We start from the raw sequence: 12,303 nt of genomic DNA, 5'->3' as shown, positions 1-12,303 counted from the left end.
TTCCTCTCTCTCTCTCCCTCTCTCTTTCTTTCTCATTCTCTCACTCTCCTCTCTCCCTCTTTCCCTCTCTCTCCCCCTCTCTCTTCTCTTTCTTCGTCCTTCTCTCTTCTCCCTCTCTTCCTCCCTCTCCCCCTCCCTCTCCCCCTCTCTCCTCTCTTTCTTCATCCTTCTCTCCCTCTCTCCCTCTCCCTCCCTCTCCCTCCCCTCCCCCTTCCCGCCTCTCTCTCTCTCATGTGTGTTCATGTGTACATTGTGTTCATGTGTGCCTTCTGATGTGTGTGCACATGCGTGGAGGCCAATATTGACATCAGGTGTCTTTTCCGTTGCTCCCCGCCGTAGTTTTTGAGACAAGGTTTCTTACTGAGCCTGGAGCTCACTTGATTAGCTCTGCTGGCTGGCTGGGATCCTCTTGTCTTTGCCTCCCCAGCACTGAGATTTCGGGTGTTCATGGGTTTTGCTTTTCACAAGGGTTCTGGTGATCAAACTGCAATCTCCATGCTCACAGGGCAAGCATCTCACTGACCGAGCCAGCTCCTCGGTCTCCTCCCCTGGTTCTCATCTCCATCTTTCTTGCTTCGGGTCTCACTGTTTGCTTGGTTTCGTGTCGTTCCACCCAGTTAGAAATTAACTCCGATCACTGCTACGTGGGCCCGTTAACCCAAGTCTCCTGCCTCAGAGCCTTTGTGCAAACAAACTTGGTTTGGAAGGGCCTCTTGCATTCCTTAAAAGTCAGTTCCCAGAACACCTCACCCTCACCCTGAAGAATTTCACACCAATCCAGAAGCTTCTGCAGCCACCAAGTTCAATGCCTCACTGCCTAAGTCAATAGTATACTATTTTCAAGGCAGTTTCTGGACTGGGAGTCCAGGGGAGACTAACCTGTTACCAGGGCAGGAGAAAGACAGATGGACAGACAGACAGACTGATTTAAAGACAGATTGACAGAGAGAAAAGACGAGAACACAAGGGTCCCTCTCTTCCTGGACTCAACCGGGTGATCATTTCTGCTCAAGCCTCTCAGGCAGTGACTCAACCAAATACCTCTTTTCAAGCTGCAAAGGAGCCTGGGAAACATACTTTTTTCTGGTTGTCCAGGAAAATCCAACTGAGCCATAACCGAATGGACACTTGTCCTGTGTCTGCTCCAGGGCTGGCATAAGGATTGACCAACAAAGACTGTGAAGTCCTGAGCTCAGTGCCTGGCACATAGTAGGTGTTCAGCAAAGCTGGCGGCTCTCTTTGACTTCTTCACCGGTATCAGATCCCCAGGAGACCAGGGCCCCCTGCAGCTGGCTGCCTCCTGGTTGAATGTGGGGCTCTGCTCTCTAGCACAGGCCCAGCTTCCAGACTGTTCTTTGGGCAGCCCCTCTTTCCATTCTCACCCGCCCGCCCCAGTCCTGGCTGGAGCCACCTTCTCCTCCTTCTTCCCCCTGCATCTCCCATCTGAATGATCTTTATGATGAGCAGAAATCTCCCTGCTGGGCCACACTGAGCTGCGTTAATACCATGAAGGCCTTTGCTTCTCTGGCTGTTGATGCCTCCCCATGCCCTCCACAGGATGCAGGAGCCCCAAAGGCACCTTACCCTTAACTCTTCGCAGCAATGACAGTTGGAGGCAAGTCTCACTGACCCCATTTTAGAGACAAAAAAATCGAGGCCCAGGGGTCATTAATATAGTGCTTCCAAACTTATGTGGCCCTTTCTTGCAGAAAGAAAATCCAAAATTCATACTTCGAACCATGCCACCCTCCTTAGGTGCCCATCTGACATGGATTTCTCAAGAGTCTAGCGTGTGCCTGCCTTTAGCACAGGGCGAGAGCCTTCCAGAATTGCCCCAGAAACTTCCATGAGCATGCATCTTTCTAGCCACTCAGAGTGGCTGGGGCCTGGGTCGGAGTGGAGAACTCTTGACCTGGTATGAAGCCCTAAGGAAAAAACCCAGTTTCAAGCTTGTGTTTTGCAAATATGAGCTGAACAGCAGGGATCTGGGGAGGAGCCCCATGAGTAGAGAGATGGCCCGTGTGGTAGCGGAGACAAAGGGACAGTAAACAGATGGGCTTGGCTGAAGCAGAACGGGTGTTTGGAGACAGTGACAAATGAGGCCAGGACATCACAGGGACTGGGCAGAACGAGGCCAGCCATTTAGATTTGAGTGGAGAGGCTTTGGGGAGCCTCAGGATGTTCTGCAGCCAGTGTGTGGCAGAAAAGGCATGTTAGAGCCGAAGAGAAATGGTCTGGAAGGTCTGGGAGGAGAGCCAGGCACAGGGCGCTCTCTACAGCCAGCGGGTGTGGCAGGGCTGGAGGCAGCAGAGACCTTGTAGAGGAGAGACAGTCACTGGATTGGGTGTGACAGCAGCCTGTGCCTTCAAGCCAGGTTCAGCCACCTGCCCGTGATAAGCCGAGCGAAGCAGCCAAATTAATAGTAAAAACAGAAAGCAGAGACTTATTCTATGTGGCCACATCGGGAAGAGGGACAAAGACATTCGGTAGCATCCCTGCATCCATCTTTGGGGTCCAGATGTGAGGTCAGTGTTTAAGAGCACTGGCTGCTTTCCAGAAGACCTCAGTTCAGTTCCCAGTATCCGAATCACGCACGCAGCTCCCAACCATCTGTAACTCCAGCTCCAGGGGATCCAACCTCTCCGGCCCCTGCGCTCATGTGCACATAAAACACATGCATCTACACACAATTAAAAACAAGAAAAATCGGGCGAGGCCGGGGTGATTGCTCCATAGTTAAGAGTACCAGCTGCTCTTCCAGAAGAAAAACGTTCTGTCCCCAGCATCTAGAAAACAGCTCACAACCACCTGTAACTCGAGTTCCAGGCGATCCAACACCTTCCTCTGGGTTCCACAGTCACCAGGCAAGCATTTGCACATGGTGCACACACATGCACGTAGGGACAATGCCTATGCACTTAAAATAAATGACTAAAGGCAATAATAATAAATAAATCTAACAACAAATAGACAGATACAAGAACTCAAATACCAAGGAGCCACTATCTCAGAATGAGCAACAAGGCTCCCAATCTCCACGTCTGTGCCACTGATTTTCAAGGTCATGGTGGCTTGGGCATCTATCCAGGTGCTTCTGGGTCCTCCCTGGAATCATACAGAGTCGAGTATGAAGATTCCAGCTTTGCGGAACTATGGTGGGGTCCAAGTCCCAGCATGCTAACAGCTCTTAGGCCATATTGTTCGAGGCCATATTGTCAAGACTTTCTTAAGAATGGCCTAAGGGATGGTTTACTTAGTGGCAGACCAGGTAAATCTGCAGCCTGGAGAAGCTGTTGGGGGCCGGAGGAATGATGCCTGCAGCTCCTCCAAGCCCAGAGCTAGGATGGTGGAGAAACCAGTGAACGGTACTTGGGCTACTGTTGTTAGTGTGGCTGTGGGCTTGGGGCCTTACTGGCTCATGTTCTCACCTCAGGATGCTTCCTGCCATCACCTCCTTCCACCCCAGGAAGAAAACACCAGGAGATGGGCTGCCATCTCCTATGGCAAACATGAATCATGTCACGTTCAATTTCCAAGTCAAATTCACAGGCAAACCCCAACCTGCCCCTACTTCATTCTCTAACTCTAAACAGCACAGCCCTCCAGGCCAAGCTTTGTCTCTCTTCCCAGGCACCCTTTCACCAGCTGCAGCACGCCTCGATTCTCCAGAGTCCCATCCCTGAGCTATGCTGACCTGGGACATAAGCAGCCCATGGTCCGTATGGGTGGAGGGTCAAGATCAAACAGAAGACCAACTTCCATGTGAGACCGTGGATGAGGAACCATCCTTGCCTCCTAGGAGCCTCAACATCTTCATCACTAAAATGGGTTGATAGGCCCTGGGTTGATGGCTCAGTAGGCATAGGGCTTATTGAATAAGTATGTGGTCCTGAGTTCAGATCCTTGTCATGCATGTAAAACTCCAGGCACAGTGGCCTGATCCTATAACCCCAGTGCTGAAGAAGCAGAGACAGGAGGCCCCCTGGGTCTCACTAATCGGCCAGCCTAACTGAGTAAGTAAGCTCCAGGTTCAGTGAGAAACCCTGTCTCAAAAATAATGAAGAGACCGGGAAAGAATTGATCCCTGGGGCCTCTGAATGTTCATGTACACACACACACACACACACACACACACACACACACACACACACACAGAACTGTAAGTTTTCCACTGTGATCAGACGGTGAACAGCTATTACTCTGACCCCCATGTCATCTGAGTCATGTCCCCAATCCTACACAGCCTCCAATGGTTAGGAACAGTCCCCCCAGCTCTCTGTCCTCCTGTCCTGCCTAGGGTTTGTCTGTCCCAGTGGTCACTGAATGTATGAAAGTGAATGTGGGTGAGTGAGTGTGTGAGTGTGTGAGTGAGTGTGTGTGTGAGTGTGTGAGTGTGGGATGGGGTGTGGTGATATGAAATACGAAGGGTCACAGTGTCTGGGTGTGTGAGACCAGTCGTGTGTGATTGTGTGTATGATTCTCCGTGGGGGTGTGTGTCGGTATACGTGGAAATGTGTGAGAGAGTATTGTGTGAGTTTGAGTGTATGTACGTGTGAGAATGTGATTGTGTGGGAGTGCATGAGTGTATCAGAGTACGTCTGCAGTGGCTGTCTCCCTGTGGCTGTGTGTGACACGAGTGTGTAAGATGGTGTGAGGGTGAATGATTGTGTGGTTTCGTGTAGTTCTGTTGAGTGTGCTTGTGGGAGAGAGTATGTGTATGTTTGAGTGTGAGAACATGTGTGTCACTGTGTGTGTGTAAATTCATGTCAGTGTGTGTGACCGTATGTGGCTGTGTGCATATATATCGAAGGGCACATGTACGAATGAGTGTAGATGTGAGTTTGAGTGTGGATTTGTGCGTATGTAATATTCTGTGTGTCACTGTGGCCGTGTGTTGGGATTTGAGTGTGTGTGTAAACCTTATGCATGTGTGAGGAGTGTTGTGTGTTAGTGTGACTGTCATCACGTGTGAGTGAGAGAGTCTGAGAGTGTGGGATGTGTGGGTCTGTATGAGTGCGATTGTGGGTGTGTGATTGTGTTTGGTGATGTGTGTGCATGTGTCAGTGTGAGCATGTGTCTGTGAACATGCATGTATTTGACAGTGTTTATCTGAGTATGGATATGTGTTCGTGAGTGTGTGTGGTTGTGATTTGTGAGTGTGTCTATGAGGATGTTTATGAATGTGTGGGTGTGACTGGCTGTGTCAGTGCATGTTTGTGGGATTCAGTGTATGAACGTGTGATTCAATAAGCGTGCGTATGTGTGTGTGTGCACTCACACACGGGTGAGAATGTTGAATGTTTGTGTGAGAGATGTTTGTATGTATGAGTGTTTAAGTGTGCAAGAGTGGGTTTGAGCCTTAATGTGAGAATGTGAATGTGTGAGTTATTGTGTGTGGCTGAGTGTGAGTTTGTGTGTGTGTGTGTGTGTGTGTGTGAATGTTTGACTGTGTGTGGAGAGAGTATGGTTGTGTGTCTGTGTTCTGAGACAACTTTACCATTTAACCTAGGCTGGCTTTGAACTTACCTGCCTTTGCCCCCTTAGTGCTGGGATTCCCAGAGTGAACCCCAAACCCGGCCCATTTCAGCATCTCAAGACCCAGGTAGGGCATGTGCAAAGCCCTGGGTTCAGTCCCCAGCCTCCAAAACTGATCAATCAGGAAGCATGGTAGGCAGGCCAGGCCGTGCCCGGCAGCTGGGGAGCCATTCTGGGACACATAATACCCAAGGCCCAGCACAGGTCCAGATGAGCTTGTCCACAAAACACCCCTGTGTGAGTGTGGAAAGCAAAATCACCACAGAAGAGAGATGAACATCTTCAGGGTGAGTAGGAGGAGCCTTCACCAGCCCAGCCTGTTGCCCTGAATCCCAGAGCCTGCTGCCAGAGCAGACCTCACTCTCTAGGCTTCAGTCTCCCCGGTCAGTCAAACCAGGATCAGCTCACTTCTGATCTTTGCGTACCTTCCCTCATGAATACGAGTACACAGAGGCACACTCTTGTGCAGTAAGCAGGCATAGACTGCCATATGGAGGCACACATTTGTGCATTGAGAGGGTACTCATCTTCCGTGGCTCTCCAATGTTCCCCCTCCTTTCAGTGTCATGGTCACCTGCCGTTGTCACCATGGGTAGAACCTCTACCTTGGGAAACCGAGCTAGGCCCATGGCAGGGTGGGGGTGGGGCTTCCAGATGCAAAGCTGACACCCAGCATGGGCCTGTTGAGCTGCATGGCATCCATCTGAGGGCTCTGGCTTCCCCTGGGGCCACCAGGAGAGTTCTCAGTTTATCCTGCCCGGGCACGCAGGAGACCAGATTGGTATCAGGCAGGCACATCCACAGACGCCCAATACAGACTTCCAATTATCTTTTGATTTCACTGCTATCTTCATTTGTTTATTTCAATTTCATTTAAACAGAGACATTAAAAATAAGTCTGTAATTTGTGGCATGTAGGTGGCGTTTGCTCACCTGCCAATGGAACGAGCCCTCGGCTGGAGCCTACGCTAGAATCCTAACACTCTGCAAGGGAGACATTGCCTCCAGGGACCACAGAGCCTCCAGTCTGCCTTCTGTGCATCTCTGAATGAATCGTGACTTCTGATCTTCCAGCTTTGCAGCCGTCAGCTTCTCCTCTCCCCTCCATGCTCTGACCTTCCTGGAAGCCCCCAGAATAGACATTCTCCCCCCTCTTGAGGACCACAAGTGACAGCTCCCTTCTCTTAGCTACATTCTCTGCTCTGGTGGCCTCCCTGTAACAGAGGAACAATAAAGCCACATTTCAAACATTAACATGCAGACTGTTGAGAGGCGGAGACCTCCATTTTAGGTTTCCCAAAGGGGTCTGCGGGCATCAGCTGTGACCAGCAGCCCACCTGATTCAGCTGGCACTCCCCTCCCTTGCTGGCTCTAGCCCGTATTATCCAGGTAGGCTAGGAGTCAGTCCTGCAGGAGACAGACACCTGGTTCACGGCCTTTGGTTATAAACAAGTAGTAAAGATTGGGAGAAGGGCTGAAAGGAGAGACTAGGGAAGGAAAAGCTGGTTTGGAAGGATGAGGAGCTCAGGAAGGCGGCCACGGAAGGGCCCAGGGAGGCCTGGAGTTTGATTGGACCTGGACAGCTGGGACGATCCCCACCAACAAAGATAAGGAGGCCTGGCCTGCAGAAGTCAACAAAGTAGGGCACACTACACTGCTACACACAGAAGGGTAAACTGAGGCTGTTGGGTGGAGGCTCACACAATAAGGACCTGATAAGGGGATCCCAGGAGGCCAGCAAGATGTCAGGAGATACATGAACTGCAACCAAGTATGGCAATCTGAGTTCATTCCTCAGGATTTACATGGCAGAAGAAGAGAACAGACCTTGGGTTGTCCTCTGATGTCACGTGTGCATATGTGCACATACACATACCATAACAAAAAAGTTTAGAGTTTTCCCAAGGACAGAACCCTCAGAACCAAGTTCCTGGGCCTTCAGTTCCTGGGCCTTCAGATTGGATCTTATTTTCACTTTGCAATCAGAAGACAACCTTAAAAAGTAGAGTGTGTGCATTGGGCATCTAGGCAGCTGAGCATCTGAATCCTGGACACGGATGGAGTTTTATCCAGAGCAGGGCTGGGGCCCAACTCTTTCTCACTGACTTTACCTCCCTTGCAATTGCAACCTCGGCACCCTCCCCTCCTTGAGAACCGGTCTAGAACCTTGGTGCACATGCACATGGGGATAAAAATAGCCAAGACTCCCCGAATTTTAGCAACATGGGGCTTGATGCACGTTGACTACTACCTGATGAGGTAACAATGCTGCCATCCCCCAACCCCCACCCCTGTCCCCTGACACTTCTCAGGCAGGCACAGAGAAGTGAAGTTACTTGTCTAAGGCCACACAACTGGTGAAAGGCAGACTTGGGTCTGGGGTTGGAAGGTGTCACTCTTCCATGGGCCTCTTTTCCTATGAGGTTGGCTCATCATGAAGAAGGGGTAGGGTCTCTAGGGTCTCACTTTGTCTGGGTGCTAAAGCCCTGTATTTCCTGGCTTCTTCAGCAAAGCTGGTTTCTCTTCAACTTGTTGGGCACAGAAGGAGGGCAGAGGCAGCCAAGAGCCCAGTCAGGTGGCTTGGCTGCCAGCCCAGGCCCAGCGTCCCCCATTGCTTCTTTGCTTGGTTGGTTAAATGCTGACCCCTCTGTTAGGGCCAAGACCATCCCTACCTGCTTGGTAACTGTGGCTCCACCTGCCCCCAGGAACCACTGCAAAAGCTGCCCCAAGCTTCCAACCGAAGGATTTGCAAAAGAAAAAACAAACACCCTCCCACACAAAGACCAACTGCACAAAGGCTTCCAGGCATCTGGCGACAGTTCTGCTAAGAGCTTCTTTCCTCTTTGAATCCCCACTAGACACTCTGAATGCCCACCAGGGGCCGCAGGTGACCCTCCAGTCGGGACCCTCCCTCTCTTCAGGGAAGAATCGAAAGAGGCCAGCTGTGTCCTTATCCATCCCTTGTTCCAGTGTGGCCTCAGCAGACTCAAAGTCACCTCTGCTCCAGCAACTGCTGGCCAGATCTGGCTAGGGACTCCCTCCCACTCCACAGCAGGATCCAGGAACTTGTCCCTATTGGGCAATCATTAATTGGATTCTTGGCATTCCTCTGTCTCTGGCCAGCATGCTCCCCAGCAGAAAAGGAGCAGAGGCCCACGACTGGCATTTGGACATGCAGCTGACCAGCAAGGTGGTACTGTCCGCAGCTGCGCTGCTCCTGGTAACAGCGGCTTACAAACTCTACAAGTGCAGGCTTGCACCAGCCGGGCAGGCGGGGAGAAATAACAAGGGCCACAAGACAGAAAATGAAACAGAGGGCTTGGGACAACCTGCCTTCCAGGAGGCTCCATTGGGGACCCTGCCAAGGGGTCCAAGACGCAGAAAAGCCAGCAAGGGGGCTGGGGCCCCACTGGACTACAGCTTGGAGGATCCAGAAGACTCCTGCATTCTGGACACTTCCAGGTCTGAGGAGTCCGTAAGAAAAGGCTCTGAGGAAAGTCAGGGCAGGCAGCGTCCAGACTCTCAGCAGCTGTCTCCTCCCTGCGGTGGCCAGGAAGCCGGAAGAGATGTTAGAGGTAAGCCCAACCCTCCCCACCTCCCTCATTCGGCCTGTGAACCTACAAGCTCCCCACCCAGACTTGTCCCAGGAGTGGGTGGCAACTGTGTGGATGACAAGCTCTCTCCATGGCCAGACGGCAGACCCCTAGAGGAAACAGGGTCTGGGGACCCGGAAGCCCCCAGCTGTTGGACGGATCCCACACTGGTCAACGGGGACATGAGTCAGAGCTGGATCTTCACCCACGTGACAGGGGTCAGCAGGGGAGAGGCCGGGGCCCTCCAGGCTGCTGCAGACATGGGCTTGGCCACGCAGCAGCAGGAAGGAGCCACCAACGCCTCCCATACCTTCTCATCTGTGGCCCGGATCCGGATGGAGGAGAATATTATACAGAAGGCAGAGGGACCAGAGCTGAAGGGCAGAGTATATGACTACTTTGTGGAGTCCACATCGAAAGCTGTCTCCAGGCCAGTCCCCTGCACAGCAGCTTTGGCTGATGCTCCGTCCCCTGGGCCTGGACCAGAGCCCCTGGTCACAGGAATAGCCTCCAGAGACCAAGATGATAACACAGCCGGTGGCGCGTCTGAAGCAGCATCCCCGAAGCCTGTACCACCCTCCTCTGCACCAGGCTTCAGCAGAAAGGTGAGCCTCCTGCAGATCGCTGAGAACCCGGAGCTCCAACTGCAGCCTGAAGGATTCAGGATGCCCCTTGCTGCCTGCCTGGACCACAGAACCCAGCTCAGTTCAGCCTGCAGCCGTGGGGAGCCCCAGGTGCAGCTTGTAGCTGGGACCAACTTCTTCCACATCCCGCTCACCCCTGCTTCAGCTCCAGATGTCCGCCTGGACCTGGGCAACTGCTATGAGGTGCTGACCTTGGCCAAGAGGCAGGGTCTAGAGGCCCTGAAGGAGGCAGCCTACAAGGTACTGAGCGATAACTACCTTCAGGTTCTCCGCAGCACAGACATCTATGGGGGCCTGAGCGGGGCAGAGCGGGAGCTGATCCTCCAGCGCAGGTTCCGTGGCCACAAGTGCCTGGTGGTGGCAGACATGTGTCCTCAGGAAGACAGTGGCCGCCTCTGTTGCTATGACAATGTGCGAGATGCTTGGCACCCGCTGGCCCAGCTACCCCAAGAGGCCATGTCCCGAGGTTGTGCCCTCTGTACCCTATTCAATTATCTGTTTGTGGTATCTGGTTGCCAGGGACCTAGGGGCCAACCCTCCAACCGCGTCTTCTGTTACAACCCCCTGACGGCAATCTGGAGTGAGGTGTGCCCACTGAACCAGGCCCGGCCTCACTGCCGGCTGGTGGCCCTGGAGGGTCACCTCTATGCCATTGGAGGTGAGTGTCTGAACACAGTGGAGCGTTACGACCCTCGCCTGGACCGCTGGACCTTTGCCCCACCACTCCCAAATGACACATTTGCCCTGGCACACACGGCCACGGTGTGCGCCAACGAGATATTTGTCACCGGGGGTAGCCTGCGCTACTTGCTGCTCCGATTCTCAACCCAAGAACAGCGTTGGTGGGCAGGCCCCACTGGGGGCAGCAAGGACCGAACGGCCGAGATGGTGGCCGTCAATGGCTTTCTCTACCGTTTTGACCTCAACCGCAGCCTGGGCATCAGCGTGTACCGCTGCAGTGCCAGCACCCGGCTCTGGTATGAGTGTGCTACGTACCGCTTGCCTTACCCCGATGCCTTCCAGTGCGCAGTGGTGGACGATCGTATCTATTGTGTGGGGCGCAGGCGCACGCTCTGCTTCCTGGCGGACCACATCTCGCCCAGGTTTGTGCCTAAGGAGTTACAGGGTTTCCCTTCTGCACGGGGCACCCTTTTGCCTGCCGTCCTGACCTTGCCTGTCCCTGATGTGCCTCAGACCCCTGTCTAGCAGCCCTTCCTCTGGACTCCAACAGGATTCAGGGAAACTCCCCGCCCATCACTCTGGGTAAGAGGCTGGCAGGTACATGGCCTGCCGCGGAGTGGAAAGTTGTCTTTCCTCCACCACAGGCTACGGGGCCTTGGAGGATTCTTTGACAGCCATGCTACAGGCCTGCTACAACACTGAAGCCAGAGCCTAGCATCTCAGGACAGCTGGCGCCCTACAACTGCGTGAGTGACTGGCCCAGCACTGCGCTTCAAATCAGAATTCCTGGCTGGGGCTATTTCAGGACCCCACGGGAAATGAAGGGCCGCCGTCTTATCCCAGTCACAGTTCCAGGGGCCAGGGTACTTCCGGGGGACCTCTCAAGCTGGCTGGCTTTCAGTGAGCTACCACAGACCACCTTCCTAAGCAATGGTCTCACCAATTCCTAAGCATTGAGGCCTGCCTTAGGAGCTTCTAGAAGTACCTGGAGCACAGGTGGAAAGGACTGAAGGAGGTTTGGGCAGGAGCTCAGGATAGCCCTGAGGTTTGGTGAGAAGGATAGACACTGTATACACAGGAACACTGTGTGTAGAGGACATTGACCAAGGCCCATTTTTTTTTTTTTTTTTTTTTTGCTTTGGTTACCTCAAGTTCTGTGTGCTGGAAGGAGAAAGGCATCCATCTTGGCAGTTCTATTTGCATATTAATTGTTGCACAGCTGATGTCTTGGGAGGCAGGGTGCAGATGCGGTTCCAGGTTTTCCCGGACCCCTGCCACGCCCACCACCACCTGACCTAAATAGACTCTCCAGTTCAGAATCCTCTCTGCTTGGGCAGGGCAGCCACCACTCTTCAGCTCATCCATGTGACCAGCTCTGTGTCTGGTGGCCATCTCATTTGCTTTGTTGGAAGGGAAGGAACAAGGAGACGCAGGTCCAGGATGGAGCTGTGGAGTTGGAAGATTCTAGTGGAGCATCCAGGCCCTCAAGGTTTCACATCAAAGGGGACCCAACTTCCAGGAAGAAAGGCAAAGACTCTGGTCCACCCTGTTACCCTGCCTGCTAAGGCCTTGCTCCATTCTGAGGGAGACTAAGACGTCCAGAGAAAGGGATGATGCTCTTGAGACCTCAGGAACCAGGGGGTGCGAGTTACAGTCAGGCCAGGCCTGACAAGAGGGAGGATGACAAGAATCTGGACACTGCCCCTTAGGGGCAGATCCTAAGGGCGGCCATGCAGCTGCAGGAACTGAGGCTGGGGCACTTTTTGGAAGATTCAGATTAGGATGTAGAACAAGGAGGAGTTTTGACATGGAGATAAGAAAAGAGTGCTATCCCTGGCCACACAAGGTGG

The 12,303-nt window shown here is 53.0% G+C and overlaps 1 protein-coding gene across 1 annotated transcript; it reads left to right on the top strand.

The window, feature by feature from the left end:
• Nucleotides 1-8,659: 8,659 nt before the first annotated feature.
• Nucleotides 8,660-11,557, top strand: Klhdc7a (kelch domain containing 7A). The gene has a single exon (XM_028754038.1). The coding sequence runs from the start codon at nt 8,660-8,662 to the stop codon at nt 10,976-10,978; it is 2,319 nt and encodes a 772-aa protein (XP_028609871.1). The 3' UTR covers nt 10,979-11,557.
• The last annotated feature ends 746 nt before the right edge of the window (nt 11,558-12,303 follow it).

The sequence above is a fragment of the Grammomys surdaster genome, unplaced genomic scaffold, assembly GCF_004785775.1.
Source record: "Grammomys surdaster isolate TR1022 unplaced genomic scaffold, NIH_TR_1.0 125977, whole genome shotgun sequence".
In the NCBI taxonomy this organism is placed as follows: Eukaryota; Metazoa; Chordata; class Mammalia; order Rodentia; family Muridae; genus Grammomys; species Grammomys surdaster.
Note: the sequence above shows the minus strand (reverse complement) of the source record. Positions and strands in the feature narration are given on the sequence as shown.

Coding starts and splice junctions, on each gene's coding strand:
- Klhdc7a (XM_028754038.1), top strand. CDS start 8,660: ATGCTCCCCAGCAGAAAAGGAGCAGAGGCCCACGACTGGCATTTGGAC.